Source organism: Lithobates pipiens, unplaced genomic scaffold, assembly GCF_037356315.1.
Source record: "Lithobates pipiens isolate NorthernLeopardFrog02 unplaced genomic scaffold, aLitPip1_a1.2 Scaffold_1, whole genome shotgun sequence".
Lineage (NCBI taxonomy): Eukaryota > Metazoa > Chordata > Amphibia > Anura > Ranidae > Lithobates > Lithobates pipiens.
This window is the reverse complement of record NW_027507685.1, coordinates 194,929,141-194,950,773: the sequence shown is the minus strand read 5'-3', so window position 1 is coordinate 194,950,773 and position 21,633 is coordinate 194,929,141. Positions and strand designations below refer to the sequence as shown.

General features: G+C 43.5%; 1 protein-coding gene across 1 annotated transcript in view; it reads right to left on the bottom strand.

The window, feature by feature from the left end:
* RBM34 (RNA binding motif protein 34) overlaps nucleotides 1-21,633 on the bottom strand; it is a gene marked incomplete in the record, with an annotated part of 52,606 nt that overhangs the window by 20,127 nt on the left and 10,846 nt on the right. Inside the window, 6 exon segments of the mRNA XM_077479574.1 lie at nucleotides 2,678-2,761; nucleotides 6,290-6,333; nucleotides 11,115-11,174; nucleotides 12,870-13,056; nucleotides 15,270-15,282; nucleotides 15,285-15,407. Of these exon segments, the coding sequence (XP_077335700.1) occupies nucleotides 2,678-2,761; nucleotides 6,290-6,333; nucleotides 11,115-11,174; nucleotides 12,870-13,056; nucleotides 15,270-15,282; nucleotides 15,285-15,407 (511 nt within the window).

The window sequence follows — 21,633 nt, the reverse complement described above, 5'->3', positions numbered from 1 at the left end:
AGGCACCGCTGTCTACGGCGCATGCGCCGTAGACAGCGGCGCGCAGGCGCCGTAGACAGCGACGCGCAGGCGCACTGAGCGCGGCATTTCCAACAATGGATCTGCCGCGCGTGTCTGCTCCCGTGCGCATGCACGGGAGTGACGTCATCGCGGCTCCGCCGAATGACAGCGGCGGAGCTGCGAGACGCCACCAGCAAGATGGATGCGGCGGACTACAGGGGACAGCGGCGACTTCGCTGGCTCCTGTGTCAGGTAAGTGACACATAATGGGCTACTATGCGATGCATAGTAGTCCATTATGCTTTGCCTTTGCAGGGAATGAAAGAGGAAGTAAACTCATCAGGGTTTACTTCCTCTTTAAGGCCTCATTTAGACTTGCATTGCTGTCTGAAGCAAGATCCACGTTCCCGATTTGCTTTTTTTCAGACCAAAATAGACAGGAAGTGAGCAGGCATTGTATCGCAGGCTCCACCACCAGATTTAAACCCCCTGCAGCACGGTCTATTCACTTGAATGGGTTGCACTCAGCGGACAGCACTGTCAGTCGAGCTCGATAGGTGGTATAAGTCCTTCCGTGGAATGTGTATACCCCCGACCATATACATTCTCATGGGCACTGGACATGGGGAGGTCACTGCGTAAATAGGTTTCTCTTGGCACCTTACAGCACTATAGTATCCTTGATTTCACTTTACCTGCCCTCCTTACATATTGCCTTCCTAAAGGGCCCCTTGAACTGCAGCAAAAGCATGGCATGTGTATAGGAGACGCTTACTAACCTAAACTGATAAATATTTCAGGGTGAAGGAGGGAGGCTATTGCTAATCCTTTCCTAAGCAGTAGATAGGGTCTACATCAGGGGTCTCAAACTGGTGGACCTCCTGCTGTTGCAAAACTACAAGTTCCATCATGCCTCTGCCCGAGGGAGTCATGATTGTAACTGTTGGCATTGCACTGCCTTGTGGGGCTTGTAGTTTTGCAACAGCTGGAGAGCTGCCAGTTTGAGACCCCTGCACTACATCCTCCCAGGTGCTTTTGGTAGTCAGATGCCTGTCCCAATCTTATGACTACAACAGGCATTGTACAGTATGTATGCATGTGAGATAGAGACCTTAGGATTTTAAGCTCCTTGACCTCAGTGACTGATGTGGATGTACAATGTGTAAATTATCAGCGCTACAGAAATGTAATAAATAAATGTAACAAAGCTACGCGCGATGAGCACAAATATGGTGTCCACATTTCATCGGTGGGGCTGACCGCCACGAGATGGGGGGGGGGGGGGGACGACTATAAATAGTCCTGCATGCCAGCGGTCCCTGTAGTCCGGCCGCCTGCTATGCTGCGGAAGGAGCTCACAGGACTGTCATGGTGAATGAGGTAACAATATTTTACTAGCATTCTGACTCCCTGTTCACTGCGATAATTCCATTGAAAGCACTGACTTCTTGCATGGTTTGTATCTCTTTAGACCAGCCCTGTGTTACTTGCTTGTGTCAGTTTATCAGTCTAGTATCTTGCTTTCAGGGAGTTGTTCACCAATGTTACAACAAGTTGAATCCATTTGAGGAATCCTTCCTACCCCACTCATTCTCCTTATTTACAGCGAGGGAAAAAAGTATTTGATCCCCTGCTAATTTTGTACGTTTGCCCACTGACAAAGACATAATCAGTCTATAATTTTAAATGGTCGGTTTATTTCAACAGCGAGAGACAGAACACCACCAAAAATATCCAGAAAAACGCATCCATTAAATTGATTTGCATTTTAATGAGTGAAATGAGTATTTGATCCTCTATCAATCAGCAAGATTTCTGGCTCCCAGGTGTCTTCTATACAGGTAACGAGCTGAGATTAGGAGCACTCTCTTAGGGATTAGGAGAGTGCTCCTAATCTCAGCTTGTTACCTGTACAAAAGACACCTGTCCACAGAAGCAATCAATCGGATTCCAATCTCTCCACCATGGCCAAGACCAAAGGGCTGTCCAAGGATGTCAGGGACAACATTGTAGACCTACAAGACCATCGCTAAGCAGCTTGGTGAGGGTGACAACAGTTGGTGCGATTTTATTTACAAATGGAAGAAACACAACAGGTCATGTTTTCAGGCTTTCGATTATTTTGCACAGGTGATTTGATCATTCGCTGCCTTAGTAATTACCACAGACATTTCATCTGAGGGAACTCCTGAAAACATGACCTGTAGGGGCGCCTTGAGGACTGGAGTAGAGAAACACTGATATAGACAATAGCGCTATATGTCCACATGTTATATTGTCTCTAAATGTGTTATTTCTGTCCACAGTGAATATCTTGTACAATATTTAAAGTCTCCTGAAAAAGCCACCTTTTTGGCGAAACATGTTGAGCAAAAATCACTGAACTATATACCTGGATCACATGTGATCTCTATTCAAATCTTCTAAAACAAAGTATTTTAAATGTACCCAATAAAATTTCATATGGATTTTAAAATTATTATGTAGTACATTGTTTGTCTGGCACCTTAAAAGTCCACAAACGTGTGTTCTTTATGCATTCTTTAACTTTTGGGATGCAGTGCCTTGCTCCTCAGACCTCTAGTTGGCAAACCTTTTTTCACTAATGTAACCGATATGGTGAGGCCTTGTGAAAAGCCAGCTCACGTGGCCACTACTAACATTTTCAGGTACTTACCTTACAAGAGCTTTAGTTGCACTTTCTTGGTCTTTGAAAAGCACATACGCGTTAATGTTTTTCCTTTTAGGATGTATTTTCCGTCTGCAAAGGAAACGTTTTTCCATTAAAGAGGAACTTTAAAGGGGAACTGCAGACTGCTCACATAATTTGTAATAAAAAACGTCTTTGCCATTCTGAAGCTTCCCTCCAACCACTGTGCATATTATTTTATACATACTGTGATTCTGTACTTGCCAAATATGCTGCAGAAATCTCCCTCCATCCAGAGTCTGGCTGCAACCATTTTAACTGTGGGCAGCTGACGCTGCTGCCTGTTCACTTCCTAGATTTACACAGAGGCACACCTCCGGCTGTGCAGCTCTCATTGGCCCTCGTATGAACCCCCCCCCCCTTTGCAAACTCTCACGAGAGCGACACATTAAAACCCAACAGGGGCTCTATCCCTAACACACTCCATCCAATGTTTTGGCTGATAATGGTCTAATTTAGTGTCCAGGTTACTGTGCGATTTAGTAGACCATTAATTTGCACTCCATGCATGCACTACTTATAAAAAACACTGGGCACCAAATGGGGAGGGTGCAGTTCTGGGAGAGAAGATTGTTGAAAAGTTATAGGGGCTTTTAAACTACTTCTGATGTAGAGATGGCCAGCGTGGAACAAATTTCAGAGGGTATTACTGGTAGGTTGACTTAAGGACCTAAACCCCTACACCCCTGATGAAGGAGACTAACATTGCTCCGAAACGCGTAGGGTCTTCGAGCATCGTGGCCTACCTTTTGTCATATGGGTGACTCTCCATTCATGATTGTCACCATTATTACAGATATCATTGCATGTATTTTAATTGTGTTTGATTACTATATATGTTTTTTTGTTTAATATGCATATATATTTTGTGTAATAAATACTGTTCTATTCTAAATTTGGAATTGTGTACGTGTCGTAAAAGTACTAAATATAGGGGGTTTCTCTCCCTTTCTAAGGACCTAAACCCAAGGTAAGTAAATTAACAAATCTAAATTGCAGCCTCAGAACAGTCAACAAGGAGATGGGGGGGGGGGGATTCAGTAACCAAGACTGCATTGTTTATCCTCATAACACGTCACAGGAAGCACCCTCATGGCTAACAAAGCATAAAAATAGAAAACGTGAAAAATGTAAAAGGTTACTAAAGGTTTTTTTTGTTTTTTAAACTAACATGTCATACTTGCCTCCTCTGTGCAGTTGGTTTTGCACAGAGTGGCCCCAATCCTCCTCTTCTGGGGTTGCTTAGCGGTGCTCCTTGTTCCTCCTCTTGTTGAGTGCCCCGTTGGAGAGCCGCGTCATTGGATTTTTCATTGACAGCAGCAGGAGCCAATGGCTACCAATCTATCCAATCATGACTCGAGACACTGGCTGAAGCAAGTGTGCTTGTCCCCCTTTGCTGGAAAGACCGGGATCAGGTAAGTAAAAGAGGGGGGGGGGGGTGGGCTGCTGCATCACAGGAGGTTTTTCAACTTAATGCATAGGATGCATTAAAAGTGAAAAACCTTGAGGGTTTTCAACCCCTTTAAAATTAATACGTCACCGGGACCAGATGGCTTGCACCCGAGGGTCCTTAAGGAACTCAGTCAAGTGATTGTCAGACCATTGTTCTTAGTTTTTATGAACAGTCTACTGACTGGAATTGTACCAACTGATTGGAGAAAAGCCAATGTAGCACCAATTAAAAAAAAAAATGGCCCAAGATACATCCCTGGGAACTACAGACCAGTTAGCCTAACATCAATAGTATGTAAACTCTTGGAGGGGAGGATAAGGGACTATATACAAGATTTTAGTAATGAGAATGGTATCATTAGCAGTAATCAGCATGGATTCATGAAGCATCGTTCTTGCTAAACCAATCTACTAACCTATGAGGAGGTGAGCTGCCATCTAGATAAAGGAAGGCCCGTAGATGTGGTGTATCTGAATTTTGCAAAGGCATTTGACACAGTTCCCCATAAACGTTTACTGTACAAAATAAGGTCTGTTGGCATGGACCATAGGGTGAGTACATGGATTTAAACCTGGCTACGGGGGCGAGTCCAAAGGGTGGTGATAAATGGGGAGTACTCGGAATGGTCAGTGGTGGATAGTGGGTTCCCCCAGGGTTCTGTGCTGGGACCAATCCTATTTAATTTATTCATAAACGATCGGGAGGATGGGATAAACAGCTCAATCTCTGTATTTGCGGACGATACGAAGATAAGCAGAGCAATAACTCCACAGGATGTGGAAAACTTGCAAGAAGATATAAACAAATTAATGGGGTGGGCAACTATATGGCAAATGAGATTTAGACCCCTTTCACACTGGGGCGTTGTGGGTGTTAGTTGTAGTTCTAGCAGCGCATTACCGCTATTATATCGTCTGTTTTCGGCCGCTAGCGGGGTGCTTTTAACTCCCGCTGGCGGCCGAAGAAAGGGTTACTAGTGCCCCTGTTGCAGCGCTGCTCATGCATTTCAATGGGCTGGGTGTTTTGGGAGCACTGGATACACCGCTCCCCCTCCAAAGATGCTGCTTGCAGGACTTTTTTTTCCCCCAAGTGCTTTCACACTGGGGAGGCTTAAGTAGTGATTTACAAGCACTATATTTAGTGCTAAACCGCCTGAAAAGCGACCCAGTGTGAAAGGGGTCTGAATGTTGAAAAATGTAAAATAAATGCATCTGGGTGACAAAAATATGAATGCAATCTATTCGCTAGGGGGAGAATCTAGGATGGAAAAGGACATGGGGGTCTTAATGGATGACAGGCAATGCCAAGCTGCTGCAAGCAAAGCCAATATAATATTGGCATGCATTAAAAAAGGGGATTCACTCGAGAGTTAAAACAATAATTCTCGCACTCGACAAGACTCTGGTCCAGCCGTACCTGGGAAATGCTGTCCAGTTCTGGGCACCAGTCCTCAGAAGGGAGAGTCCAGAGAAGGGCAACAAAGCTAATAGAAGGGACCGGAGGATCTCTGCTATGGGGAAAAACAAATACCAATGTACAAATACCGTACTGGCAACCCCACAATTGGGATAAAACTTTTCAGCGAAAGGGAATTTAAAAAGACACGTGGACATTCAATAAAAATTTGAAGAGAAGCGGTTTAACCTTAAAATGCATAGAGGGTTCTTTACTGTAAGAGCGGCAAAGATGTGGAATTCTCTTCCACAAGCAGTGGTTCCAGTAGGGAGCATCGATAATTTCAAGTTATCGACTATTAGATGGGCACCTAAACGACTGCAACATACAGGGGTATACAATGTATGATAACATAAAAACACACACACACACACACACACACACACACACACACACACAGGTTGGACTTGTTTCTTTTTTCAGCCTTACCAACAATGTAACCAAATCGCATGGTACTGCAGTTCCATCTAATCTGGTGCCTGCAAACACACTGCATTTGGAGCACCATTACCAATGTACTGACACCCTCATCGGACTGTAATGGCACTGCATTTTGAACACAGTGGGGGAAACGCACAGGGAACACACCTTTCCTACACCGTATTCTGGTATAAACCGGCCCTTCACCTTTGTAGCCAAAAAAAAAAAATGATTATATATAATCAACTTACTGGATAGTAGCAACTTTTTTGGAGAGGGAGGCATCAGCCCGAGCCTAGAAAGAGCAGAAACAAAGGACTTAACAAGCAGTTGTGAATAATTTACAGTATAAGAGACTTTGGGGGATATTTACTAAAACTGGGAAGTGCAAAATCTGGTGTAGCTGTGCATGGTAGCCAATCAGCTTCTAACTTCAGCTTGTTCAATTAAGCTTTGACAAAAAATAAAATAAAAATGGAAGCGATTGGTTTCTATGCAGATTTTGCAAGTTTTAGTAATTCAGTGTAAAAAAAGTCAGCAGAAATTCAAGCAAATAAATAAAAAGCCTGATACATCACCATATTAAAGGGTATGGAAACCTCAACAATGCTTTCTTACGATTTGTTGCATATAATATTGAAAGTATTATGTTTGAAAAGTGCAAAAAAAAAAAAGAGGAATTGCCTGTTGATCCTGACAGAAATCCAGTACTGTCCTGGACAGTGTTATCAGGCCTGTGCAGTTCATCTCTGAGTTGGAACCCCCCACTTGTTGTGGAGAAAGGAAGGTGTTCAGTAGTTGCATCCTAGGGTGGAAATGCTGGCCCTTCATAGGTACAGTGAGGGTTGTCACCCTAGGCAAGGAAGTACTGGCAGGATCACTGGAGTGGAGGAAAGTTGGGGGTAAAAAAAAAAAAAAAAAAAAAAAAACATGAATGTAGATGCTATGGGGTTGATTTACTTGTGCAGCTCTGCATAGAAACCAATCAGCTTTAAGGTTTTATTGTCAAATCTTAAGTGAACAAGCTGAAGTTAGACGCAGATTGGTTACCATGCAGAGCTGAAGCAGATTTTGCACTCTCCAATTTTAGTAAATCAATCCCATACAGGTGTACTTATAGAAAAAAAAACAGCTATTCTTCCCAAGAAACTGCATGTGTGTTCTGTCAAGGGGCAAAAATCAGATGTTCTTTTATTTTCTTTCCGGTTTGAATGTTTTTCATTTATACTGAATAGAGATTTAGAAAAATATTGCATTTTGACCTCTAGATGGAGCTGATGATCATATAAAATACATCATTTTGTTATCTGTTCCATCTAGTGGCTATAATGTGGTAATTTTCTGATTCGCTTTGTTTTTTTTGAACATTCAACCCAGAGGAAAAATAGCCTAACATGTGACTCTGCCCCCTCTGCACAAAACAAATATACATGCAGATTCTCAGGACAAACAGCTCTGCAATTTTTAAAAAAATACACTCCTAAATCTAAGGAATGGCAAACTAATGTTACATTTTTGTTCTTGGATTTAAAGCCGCCTTCACCCAATTGTAACTCACAGTGAAAGCGTGGCTCATTTGCGATGCAATTCTATTCGTTTTGAACAGCACCCCAATGTACCCAGGCAGTACACCACAAGGCATGGATGTGTATGGTGAGCACTGCATTGCCAAAAACCATGCAGGTGCATTAAAATAGCCGTTGTGGAACATTAACAGCCTATTGAAATCCAGCTTAAGAAAACCTATACTGAGGAAATGAAGATCTCTCCTGAAAATGCTAGCTTTCTAGGCTGTCACGCTGATCCAATGGATTCAATACTTTCTGGTGAACTGACCGGGAACAAGTATGTTGAAATCGGAGACAGCCATGCACCCAAGTATTCTCTAAGGCAAGCCATAGCTAATGCCATTTTCAAAGGAAATGTCTCCCCCCCCCCCCCCCCATCAACACAGTCAATGTTGATGGGGGGGGGGGGTGGTTAATTGCTCGCACAGCGCTATTGTGTTCTGCTGACAGGTAGCCTTTCCTGCCTGCAGAACACAATGATTACCGCTAGCCGCTTAACGTAATCGCATGCAAAAAAATCCCAAAAGGGTGGTTGTCTGAAATACTTTAATGGATCAATTTCCGTGCAACCAGCCTGCACATAAATTTATCAAATCTCGGCCAGTCCCTGCTGAACAATCCAATATTCAATCCATCTATGGCGGCTTAAGAAACAAAGGGTGATGCAGCGCCATGGAATGCCTTCTGAAAATCCTGCTTAGTCAGGCAATCATGACACTATACAAGCCCAAAGGAAACCTGTCATGTGAGAAATACGAGAACAGCCATTGCTGAGAATGCTAGTTGTCTGGCTGTTCTATTCTTCTGGCTTCCATAAATTGATTTGGATGTATGTACTGACCCGGTACATACATGCAGATCAGGCAAAGTCCTTATCCTTGTAGACTAGTGATAAAGCATGGGGTCAGGATGTTCAGTCTGGGAAGTGGTATTTGCAGAATTAAAAGTCAGCAATGGAAACCTCCTAGTTTCTCTCAGTGGTTTCCTTTAATGAAAATCCAAATGTAAAAAAATTAACTCTCTGAAGGTTAATTGGAATGCACAGTAACTCTTTAAAAGAGAGAAGTTAAGTTTTTGTTTTTTTTAGAATTATACTTGCATAAGTGGATGCAGCATCGGTTCTCCGCTGGCACTAAGGCAGAGAACTGAGCGACCAAACACTCACTCAGTTCTCAGAGCTCCGTGAGAAGTCACTGGCTCTTTGCTCAATCCCCCCCAAGAGGCTGAGCCAAGTCCTGGTCCAGGGTTGTGGTTGGATCCTATCCATCCTTGCCATATAGTCGTGGACCGGCTCTGTGATGTCAGCAGACAGAATGCTTCAGGCCGCTGTCAGCTGAAACCGGGTCACAGGAGTGCAGAGCAAACTGCAATCCTGTGATCCACAGGAGAAGTACAGCCAAACAAGCTTTGGCTATAGTTCTCCTTTAAGGGTTCTTCTGCCAACTAGGGGCTTCATCTTCTGTTCAGAGTGCAGTTACCTGTCCTGTCTGGACCCTGTCACCCCCCTTTTTCTTCCGGGGGGGGGGGGGGTTTCTCCATAGGAACCCTTACGGGTGCTTCTAGCACTCCTCTTTGTTTTCACCAGCAATCTGAGCACAATAATTCCATTCCCAGGTGCACCAAAGAGGCAAGCATGAGCATTAACCATTCTGCTCATGTTAAAAAAAAAAAAAATTAGAGCCCTGAAATACCTATTTGCTGAGGTGGCCTCTCTTTAGCTCGCTGCTTACCTGACACATGCAGTTCTTTGTGCATATTCAGGGATGGTTCTATGTCTGGCAGAGGTACTGATTGGCTGCCTGTTCCTGACCAGGTGGCCCGCACACCTCTCCTGTAGCTTTGGGACCCCTCTTGTCTCAGCTCAGAGAGGACAAAATCCTCTACCAAATCCTGTTTTTCTCCATGCGGCTACAGAGACTCACCTTTGGTCCCCCCCCCCCCCCCTTCTCATCTCAGAAGCAGGGAAGAGGAGAAAACTCCTCTTACAGATTTTGCACCTCTCTGTGCAGCCACAGCACCCCCTCATCTTCACCTCCCCTGGTGTCAGCATTCAGAAAACTCTGGCAGCCAACTCCAGTCCTCCTCCGGACCTTGCACTTTCTGCTTCCCAGCTCCACCCCAGCTTCTTCCCGGCAGCAGCACAAGGTAAGGGGGGGTGCACTGTGACTGTGATGAAAGTGGGGGGGGGGGGGGGTGGTGAGTTGGTCCTTTGAGGCCAACCATAATGCTGATGCAGTTCCCAATGAAATTAAGTTGCCCCCCCCACCGATCTAGAGAAAGACCTAATTTAGGACTCTTTTTTTTTGATGGGATCGGCAAAGGGACAGGGGTGGCTTTCTTAAAATGTAACTTTAGATCTGCTTTAAAGTGGTTGTAAACAGTGTTGTTTGACTTTTACCTATAGGTAAGCCTAGAATAAGGCTTACCTATAGGTATTGGAGATATCCACTAAATGTGAGGCGTTATTTCACTTGTAGTGCGCCAATGTCATCATCGGCGCATGTGCTGTGAATAAACGGACCACTGTGCCATTTCTTCCCCAGCATGTGCTGTGACTGAAATCACGCAGCTCCGGCCAGTCACAGAGTTGGGGTCTGCGCCCCACGAAAGGAAAAGGGGTGAAGACGGCCTGAACAGGGGACAGCGCGGGTTTCGTTTGCAGGTAAGTGTCACATAATGGGCTGGTATGCATTGCATACTAGCCAATTATGCTTTTAATTTGCAGGGTTTGATGAGGGAGCAAAAGAGGAAATAAAACCCATCAGGGTTTTACTTCTACAATGGGGCTTCCCTGCACAACAAGCGTTAAAAACCCATTTATGTCTCGGGCACCAAAAACAAGCATTTTTACCTACAGCGCTCAAATCTTCTCCCTGAAGCTCCAGGTTGTTGGCAATCCTTTAGCATCCTCACATACAATGCAGGGCTAAGGGTACTGCATTGTACTCAATGATGCCAGTGTCTGCGACCACTTAAGTGTCAAGGAGAAAAGGCTGCAGGACATTGTGGAGGGAGTTTGCTGGAATGAGGGAGGCAACAGCTATGGTAAAGGTCTTTGTTATGGGTACCCTAGGCTTAAATGAGCAGAGGGAGCCCTGATGTGCAAAGGGAACCCCCATGCAAGGGATTTTTTTGTATCTTTTTCCTGAAGTTCAGCTTTACCATGACTGTTACCAGATGAAATGCACAATTCAAAAAATAAAATGGAGGAATAAAACAGTCAAGCAGGTGGCAACTCCCATCTTCAGGCTCTGGAAAGCTGCAGTGCCTGACGGGATACTCCTGTAGTAACAAAGGCACACAGAGGAGGGACTAGGCATCCCCACAGAGCTCTTCAAGAGAGCGAAGGTCAGAATCACTGTGCACCAGACTGGGAAGTCATTCTGATCTTTTGCAGAATGCGTTTTTTTTTTTTAAGAAAAAAGGACATCTAAAAATATAATCGGTATAAAAAAGTCAATCTGAATATAAATCTATGAGAATTTAATTTGAATGATAGAACACTTACCAAGGAGCGGAACCTCATAGATTCAATCTCGCCAAAGTCCTTAAAGCAAGCCTTCAGCATCTGAAACAAAAGCGGTCAGTATGAAAGATAAAGCAGAACTCCGCTCCAGCAAATACGAACACCTGAACTGTTTAAGTACCAGCATCCGCAGGGCTTTTACTTGCTTCAGCACTGCTTCTCTATACAAATCTATGGACATACAAAAGCAGATGAACTGATCTGAGTGATCCAGGAGCTTCTCAATCTGATGGTAGTAGCACACAGCGTGTGCACCAAGGCCCGTCCACACAGGCCCCCAATGCTGTTCAGTTAGTTACATGCACTTTACAATACTAGTGTCATTATACCAAGCCAGCAGCTTCCTGCCTCTATTTCTCAAAACTGCCCCCCCCCCCCCCCCCCACTGTCATTCACTTAGACAAACAACATGCACAGTTCCCTCTTTGCCTCTGTGAATATAAACCTCACATTTCCCAGTAGCAAAGCCTTTTTATTCAGTAAAAGACGATGGAGCGGGCCTGGCAGGGCATCATCGAGAGACGCACTGGCTGAACCCAATATGAAGGTGGGGGAGGGGGAAGAGGAACCAAGAACTGGCAAAAGAGAGGAGGATATCTGCTGGACAGTGCTACGTGGGTATCTAAAATCTGCTCAGCACCAAATCTCACCACCATGAAGGTAGGGGTTAATGGAAAAATAAAAATGTGGGAGTAGAAAGGGTGAAAAACGGCCACACATGAATAATATTTATTTTTTCAATCACCTGGCAGGATGATGGTTAAACTAATGGATTCCCCCATCCACTTCACTAATGTCCTAATCCTCCCCTTTTGCCAATATATTCTGACAATGAGACTCCTCCATTTTAATACACAGATCAGTGGCTGAAGCCGATTTGGCTGCAGGCCGCTGATTAAAAAAGTTTTATACAGTCCCATCTGACAGTAGTCAACTGTTAAATTAACTTCTGCTGAGCAGAATCAGCCATACATGGATCAAAATTGGCCCAGTCCCTGCTGAGCCAACCAAAACTTCAATCCATCTAAGGCCGGCTTAAAGTGATTGTAAAGGCAAAAGGTTTTTATTTTACTGTATTCTATGCATTAAGATAAAAATGTCTTCTGTGTGCAGCAGCCCCCCCTAATACTTACCTGGAGTCCATCTAGATCCAGCGAAGCTGCAGGAATGTCTCGGCCATCCGGTACTCCCCTCCTCATTGGCTGAGACAGCAACGAGGCGCCATTGGCTCCCACTGATATCAAAGTCAGTCAGCCAATAGAGGAGAGAAAGTGGATGGGGCCGGGCCACGACTACGTATCTAAATGGACAAAGGGTGCTGCAGCTTGGCTCGGCACTCAACAAGAGGGAGGGGCTAGGAGCAGCAAAGAGGGACCCGAGAGGAGGAGGATCTTGGCTGCTCCTTGTAAAACCAACTGTACAGAGGAGGCAAGTAGAACAGGTTTGTTATTTTAATTAAAATAAAAGAGAAAAAAAAAAAAAAAAGACTTTAAAATCACTTTAACTCTAAATAATTCAGGTCATTATAGGACATGTATAGCAATGCACAGCCTAAGAGAAAGGTACTAGGAGGTAGCGCTTACCACCTAAAAAGGGTACAGCAACACAACAGCAACCCAGACATTTGCAAAACAGCTGAAGACTTCTAGTGTGCCGGCACCAAATACATCCTCAAAGGACTGGTAAGCAATGGTTAATATGCATTAGCATAGGGTTACATTGCATATAGTATTTTACCTGTTTAGTGCAGGACACAGGCAGGTTCCCGATAAAGATGGTTCTCTTGTTTTTCACCTTCTCTTCCGCCTTGATTTGTCTCCTCTTGATGTACAGGGGCAGCTCCTCGTCGTCGGTGCTCTTCCTGCCCTTCTTTGCTTGAGCCTTTGTTTTTTCATCTTCGTCTGCATTTGCCAGAGAGCTTTCCCTGCATTAAGAGACACCATCATGAAAGTGGAAGAATTGTAATTTCATTTTATTACATGTTTTTTAATATAAGTTATAAAACAATAGCTGAATACAATGATAGCAGGAGTTGCTAGTTGGTGTTAAAGTGGTTGTAAACCTCAAACATGAAATATGAACAAAGCATATCCCTCTATAGTGTGTACTTCTCTCAATCCAGAGCACTAAGAGTAATTTCTGTTGCTTCATTCATCTACTATCAGCATGAATCACTCCTGAGACTAGAGATCGACCGATATTGTTTTTTCTGTGCCGATACGATACTGATTTTTCAGCTACCTATCCTGCCAATATTTTATACATATAAAAACATTTTTTTACACTGTCATTTTACATCTTTTTCGTTTTTTATCACTGTTATTGCTGTTACAAGGAATGTAAACATCCCTTATGACAGCAATAGTCAGTAACAGGTACTTTTTATGGGAGTCTACAACACCCTAAACCCCTCCTCTGCACTTCAAAGTATTAAAAACGTCAAGATCAGTGTTTTTGAATACTTTATTTTTTTTAAATGGCGCCTTTAAGATACCAGTAATCCAGGAAGTGATTTCATGACATTGTTTCCAGGTTACTAGATCCGAGACCTGGAAGAAGCATCAGCTTTGTTTGGGTCTTCGGCCAGCCGGCCGACGTGCCGGCCGGTTGCTCGGGCCTCAAGGTGGGACGGTAGAGCACGGGCGAGCAGCAGGAAATGGTGGGATGTCCCCTCTCGCTGCTTGGAATAACAGCCCAATAACAGCTTAGCGGCATCAGTTGTTATTACAATAAAGCCGACCGTCTGCTCTAAAGAACGGTACCAGGGTGATGCCTGCATCTGCAGGCATCACCCCGGTAAAATACCTTGAAGCAGTATCGGACAGTTTTTCAACCGATACTTCTAAAAAAGTGAATATTGGCCGCACAATAATCGGTTGATCCCTACCTGACACTAAGAGAAAATTGGTGACAGGGGAGGGAGCTCACAGCCTGTGATTGACAGCCTCAGCTCTGTTCCTGTGTGCAGTGTGGTGGGGGGGGGGTCCCTTTCCCCCGAATCAGCTCTGCTTTGCGAGTCTGTGAAAAAATCCTTTTCATCTCCGAGTTTCTTAAAGATATACAGGACACATGACTGCAGATAAACAGGTACAACTTATGTAGCAGAATTTGTTTCATGTCCGTGTGTCACCTGAGGCCAGTCACTTCACTGGGTATATGTAAGCGTTTACAACCACTTTAAATAGTCAATAGAGAGTAAACATAATCCGCTGAAAGGTAATAAGTTATCCATGGGTTCCAAGCTTTTTTTTAAAACTTTAGGGCCCTTTGCACGCAAGCCCGTCCAACTGCAGTGAGACCCTCCCGGCGTTCTAGTTTGCCTGGGAGGGACCGGTGCAGTGCTTTAGCCCCACTGCAGGCAGACTGTCAAAGTAAAGGCAGGCTGCGGGCTTAGGGGGCTGCATTGCATGGTACAGGCATTAGGGCCCTGTGCATTGAGGGTCAAAGGTTTGGAATGCAGAAGACCTGAGTTCTGGACCTTTGTCCCTTTTAGCAGGCTGAACGCTCCACCTGTCCATCCTGGGCACACTAAAATGCGGAGAGAGTCACACTGCAGCTGGATGACCCCATAGGTCCAATAACAGATTCTCTCAATATGGTTGCCATGTTTTGGGGAGCAAGAATATCAACTATGCACACTCACAAAGTCCATATATACTCAAATCAGTTCCCAATATTACAGGTAGAAACTAAAATATAAAAGTGTGTGTGAAAAAATAAAAAAAAGAGATATATATATATATATATATATATATATATATATATATACACACACACACATACATATATATATATATATATATATATACACACACACACACACACACACACACACACACACACACATCTCTATCTATATTCTCTATCTATCGATCTATATAGAGATGGAATCTATGGAAATAAAGACTCTAAATAATAAAACAGTTTCCAGCAAACATATCATAACCTGGTTGGGGGAAGGGCCCCAATTAAATCACCATCAGTAACAATCACGTTCTAATGCAAAGCCCACAATACTTTCCTACCCAGACACTGAATCCAAAAACACAACAAGCAGACCAAAGTGATTTTTTTTGTTTGTTTTACATGTCATCACTGGATGTTGCCCCCACTTTCTTCCAATAATCTGAATTATACCTGTTTGCTAGTTCTTTTCTGCTACAGTCAGCTCCTTCTTAGGCTTTTTAGTTTCTTTCTGCGGGGTCTGATGAGAGGCCGATGTCGTTTTGTCTTCTTTTGTGTCTTCCGTTTCAGGAAGTTTTCTTTTTGTTTTAGACTGTTGAAGCAATTCAAAGGGTGCAATCATTAAAAAAAGAAGATCGGACCAAACAATCATTAAGGGTTGGAAGATTTGGCTTTGACGGTCTCCACCCTTACCACACCGAACTGTTGGATACTCCCACAATTTTATTCATTTTTTTGGTGCCCCAACTCTTTGGGATCCATGTGTTGTACGAATGTCAGAAGCATTTTTGCAAGTTGAATGAAATGTCCCTTATTCTCAGAGATTCATTTCTGTATCGTCAGCTATATCTAGTGGCCAAAATTAGGGAGTTTTCTGAAACATCTCAAGGAACGACACTGCATTTTGGCCACTAGATGGCGCTGACAATACAGGCTTTAACCACTCGCTTACTGGGCACTTAAAGTGATTGTAAAGGCTTGTTTAACATGTTTTTTTATACTTACCCCTCTGTTCAGTTGGTTTTGCACAGAGCAGTCCGGATCCTCCTCTTCTCGGGTCCCTTTTTGCTGCTCCTGGCTCCTCCCTCCTTTGAGTGACCCTCAGCCAACAGCTTGCTACAGGGGTCAACCAAACCAAGTCAAAGTTCCGTGTATCCATTCAGACACGGAGCCCCAACTTGGCTCCACCCCCGATTGGCTGACTGATTTTGATTGACAGCCACAGGAGCCGATAGCACTGCTGCTCTGTCTCAGCCAATCAGGAGGAGTGTCCTGGATGGCTGAGGGAATTATGGACATCGCTGGAGAGAGAAGCAGCTCGGGTAGGTAATTGCGGGGTGCTGGAGAGGCTGCTACACAGGTGTTTTTTTTTTTTATCTTGATGCATAGAATGCATTAAGATAAAAAAAACCTTCTGCCTTTACAACTCCTTTAACCACTTAAGGACCACCCAAAGTACATTTACTGTGGCAGGGTGGACCTTAAGAGCAAAATCACATACCTGTACGTGATTCCTGAGAACGGCTCTGGGGTGCGCGCAAGTGCTGCACTCCCGCTGTGATTGGACACAGTAGGAGCAAATCAGTGGTTCCGGCGGACTCCAAGGCCTCAGATGTTCAGACCACTGACCACCCACATTTGCTCGCTGGATGTAAACAAGGCAGACAGTCGTTCTGTCAGACAGGAAGAGACATCTGTGATTCCTGCTAAAATCGGGAACACAGATGTGTCTCTTCCTCCAGTGCATCCGTCCCCCACACAGTAAGAAAAAACTACATTCATAGGGAACAGTTAACCCTTTAATTGCCCCTGATGTTAACCTCTTCCCTGCCAGTGAAATTTAAACAGATGTCACTGGTACCCCAAAAAGAGTCACTAAGTGTCAGATTTGTCCGCCGCAATCCCAGTAAAAAAAAAAAAAAAAAAAACGCTGATCACCGCCATTACTAGTAAAAACACTTTTAAAAAGTCCATAAATCTATCTCACAGTTTGGTTTTGCCTAAAAGTTATAGTGTCTACAATGCTCTCACCTATCCATCAGAATGCATGTGCCTCCACCGTGGGGACACTCATAAGTTAGTGTTAGGTACCACAGATATTGGGGTGCCTTGGCGGGATTCTGTGGCTTACGCGTGCATTTGCAAATGTGTGCAGACTAAACCCCTGTTTTTAACGCATATTGTTAGACAAGTTAATTGGCTGTCTGTGGGCTGGTGGTAAGTAAAGCTTGGTTTTTTCCTCGGTTTATCCTTGGGTTTGTTTGTATCTACAATCAATATACGCCTTTTGTGATTTTTTTTTTTTTTTTTTTATGCTAAAAATATGTAGCAGAATACATATTGGCCCTAAAATGATGAAGAGATTGGATTTTTTAAAAATTTTTATTGAGAATGTTTTATAGCAAAAATATTGTTTTTTTTTTTTTTTTTGTTTTTTTAATTGTCTGTCTTTTTTTGTTTATAGCGCAAAAAAATAAAAACCGCAGAGGTGATCAAAATACACAAAAAGAAAGCTCTATTTGTGGGGGGGGGGAATGTCAATTTTTATTCGGTACGTCGCACAACTGCGCAATTGCCAGTTAAAACAACGCAGTGCGTATTGCAAAAACAGCCTAGTGAGGAAGGGGGTAAAACCTTTCAGAGCTGACTTAAAGTGTTATCCCATAGAAAATATGTGGAGGGAGCTGAGGGTTCGAGTTACCAAACGTCAGCCTCGAAAATCTTAAAGGGGTTGTAAGCCCTCATGGTTTTTAACCTTATGCATTCTATGCATTAGGGTGAAAAAAAACTCTCATGCTGCAGCCCTCCAGCCCCCCGTTTTACTTACCTGAACCCTGTCATTCTTCAGCTGGGAACAAGCATACCAGCTCTAGCCGGTGTCCTCGTGTCCTGATTGGATAGATTGACAGCAGCGCCGCTGAGCTACCCCAGAAGAGGAGGACCAGGGCCACTCTGGGCAAAACCAACTGCACAGTGGTGGTAAGTATGACGTTTGTTATTTTTATTTTTTTAAACAAAGCTTTACAATCCCTTTAAGGACTTGGAGAGGAGCTGCAAAAATTAGTGGGACAAGATCCCTCCTGAGATGTGTGCAAACCTGGTAGCCAACTACAAGAAACATCTGACCTCTGTGATTGCCAACAAGGGGTTTTGCCACCAAACACTTAGTCATGTTTTGGGAAGGGGTCAAATACTTATTCTTTCACTCATTAAAATGCAAATCAATTTATAACTTTTTTGAAATGTGTTTTTCTGGATATTTTTGTTGTTATTCTGTCTCTCACTGTTATATAAACCGACCATTAAAATTATAGACTGATCATTTCTTTGTCAGTGGGCAAATATACAAAATCAGCAGGGGATCAAATAATTTTTTCCCTCACTGTACTTTGTGGTTATTGAGAAGATATATTTCAATAAAAGTTTTTGTGTCCGATGATCAGTAAACTTTGTGACAACTCACCAGCACAACAGGAACATATAGGGGCTGTACAGTGGAGACCTTGGTATCGAAGAGGGAGGACAGGGCTGTGGAACTCTGTGTAGATTTCTTGGAGAATAAGCTGCCTGCAATTTCTCCAGCAACATAGCTCTCGGCTCCGGGTGCCACTTCCAGGCTTTTCCTTTCACCCCTGCAAAAAAGTAGCAATAATAAAAAAATTACAATATTTCCCAGATACACAAAATGTTTCAAATACAAAAAGTGACTATTACATAAAAAATAAAAAGCAGCTGCTTTCAGGTATAAGGTGTATCATTTCTGTGGCATCATCTGGGTCCTGTTACAGTCCGGGACAAAGCTTTGGCGTTTTCTTGCAGTATCAGAGATTGCTACAGGGCCGCCATTAAGAGCTGCCACAAGAAGGGATCAGTTTGTGTTTTTTTTCCCCAAACCCAAGGGGAAGCGGTCAATTCTCAGGCAAAAATCAAGCGACTTTCTGCCTGAAAAACAAAACGCCTAGGTGTGGGGGGGAGGTTCACCCTACAGCCGGACAATGACCCTAAAATATGCAGCCAGAGCTACAATGGAATGGTTTAGATCAAAGCATTTTCACGTGTTAGAATGGCCCAGTCAAAGTCCAGACCTAAATCCAATCGAGAATCTGTGGCAAGACTTGAAAATTGCTGTTCATAGACGCTCTCCATTCAATCTGACAGAGCTTGAGCTTGAGATATTTTGCAAAGAAGAATGGGCAAAAAGGTCACTCTCTAGATGTGTAAAGCTGGTAGAGACAGACTTGCAGCTGTAATTGCAGTGAAAGGGGGTTCTACAAACTATTGACTCGGGGGGGCACCATACAAATGCACACCACAATATTTTCACATATTTATTTGTAAAAACAAAATGGAAAACCATTTATCATTTTCCTTCCACTTCACAATTATGTGCCACTTTGTGTTGGTTTATCACATAAAATCCCAATAAAATGAATTTACATTTTTGGTTGCAACATGACAAAATGTGGAAAATTTCAAGGGGTATGAATAACTTTTTCAAAGCACTGTACGATTGGCCATGCAACACCCTGCACACTAGTCTTACCTTTATTTGTCCATGACTCATGGCAACACTCCTGTGTTCTTGCTTTCTTACTTCTTTCTACCATCTCACACCCTCCAATGGATACTGGTTTACACTTACGTTGAGTACTACTCATTTTTCTGAGAGACATTCTTTATTTACTAATTTCAAGATCCCCTGGATTTTATCACTTCCTGCCACCACTCAACACTACATGGCGACCTCTATTTTTGGGAATGGTTTGTGAGCGGTCGCCCCGTGCTTGGTTTTACTACCTCAGCTCCCGGTGCAGACTACAACCATAGCGGCCCTTGTTTCGCAGTATCGTATGTGCTCGTACTCCAGGTCCCATGTGAGTAATTAGAACCAAACATCCTTTTTCTCCTTCATTTAACCCTTCTATTGTATTTTTTTTGTTTTTTTAGTCAAAGCCAGATTATACTGCTGCTTATTTTTTGCAGACATGTGGATGCATCCGCTCCTGAGGAAGTGGATTTACCACGAAACGCATTGAGCATTGTTGGATGCAACCATGTTCTTTACATATTGCTACTCTATGCATACCACATATTTATTGCTATTTCTGTTCATTTTCTGTTACAGAGATCAATATGTTACACATTGACAACTGGAATGTGCTGCTATATCATTTTATATGCATATGAATTGTATCACATTGATAGAGATTTATATATATATATATATATATATATTAGTATAAAAAAAATCTTTTTAACTTACCCGATTTAGGAATGGAGGCACATATTTATATGTGCTTCATTTAAAGTCCCACTTACCCTTCTCTTTATACTGAGCCAAAAACAGAGAGAGAGGGGGAGAGAGAGAGAGAGGGGGAGAGAGAGAGAGGGGGAGAGAGAGAGAGGGGGAGAGAGAGGGAGAGGGAGAGGGAGAGGGGAGAGGGAGGAGGTGAGGGGAGGGGGAGGGGGAGGGAGAGGGAGAGGGAGAGGGAGAGGGAGAGGGAGAGGGAGAGGAGAGGGAGAGGGATAGGGAGAGGGAGAGGGAGAGGGAGAGGGAGAGGGAGAGGGAGAGGAGAGGGAGAGGGAGAGGGAGAGGGAGAGGGAGAGAGAGAGAGAGTCGAGCCACGCCTGTGTGTGAATTGACATGCAGAGCAGCAGCTCGGGAGCTACCATAGCAAGCTGCTTGCTGTGGGGGAACTTGGCAGGAGAAGGGCCAGGAGTGCTGGCGAGGGACAAAATCACTGCATAGGTCAGCTAAAAAAACAAGCCTTTAATATCACTTTAACTGCCCCCTCCCCACTGCTTATACAGAGGGGGGAAAAATATTTGATCTCCTGCTGATTTCATATGTTTGCCCACTGACAAAAAATGATCAGTCTATAATTTTAATGGTAGGTTTATTTTAACAGTGAGAGAATAACAACAAAAATATCCAGAAAAATCGCATTTCCAAAAAGTTATAACTTGATTCGCATTTTAATGAGTAAAATAAGTATTTGATCCCCTATCAATCAGAAAGCTCCCAGGTGTCTTTCTATACAGGTAACTAGCTGAGATTAGGAGCACTCTTAAAGGGAATGCTCCTAATCTCAGCTTGTTATCTGTCTAAAAGACACCTGTCTACAGAAGCAATCGGATTCCAATGTCTCCACCATGGCCAAGAGCAAAGGGCTGTCCAAGGAGGTCATGGACAAGATTGTAGACCTATACAAGGCTGGAAGGTGCTACAAGACCATCGCCAGTCAGCTTGGTGAGAGGGCGACAACAGTTGGTGCGACTGTATGCAAATGGAAGAAACATAAAATAAATGTCAATCTCCCTCGGTCTGGGGCTCCATGCAAGATCTCACCTCTTGGATCTGCAAAGAGTAGTGGGACAAAAATCCCTCCTGAAATGTGTGGAAACCTGGCGGCCAACTACAAGAAACGTCTGACCTCTGTGATTGCCAACAAAAGTCATGTTTTGCAAAGGGGTCAAATACTTATTCTTTTATTAAAATGCGTTTTTATGGATATTTTTGTTGTTATTCTGTCTCTCACTGTTACAAATAAACCGACCATTAAAATTATAGACTGATCATTTCTTTGTCAGTGGGCAAATCACTGTACTGTCCTACCCTACAGCAAAATATACAAGCCCTTAGTGGGACGCTCCATGGCATTTTGGAGCTTACACAGAGCTAAAAGACTCTCTGCCTGGACAACAGCTTTGGCGTCTGCCAATTGACGGTTATGGCACCCAGAATTGCATTATGAGAAGATGATGAGAGTGAGAGAGAGTGAGAGTGTGAGCGAGAGAGAGAGAGAGAGTGAGCGAG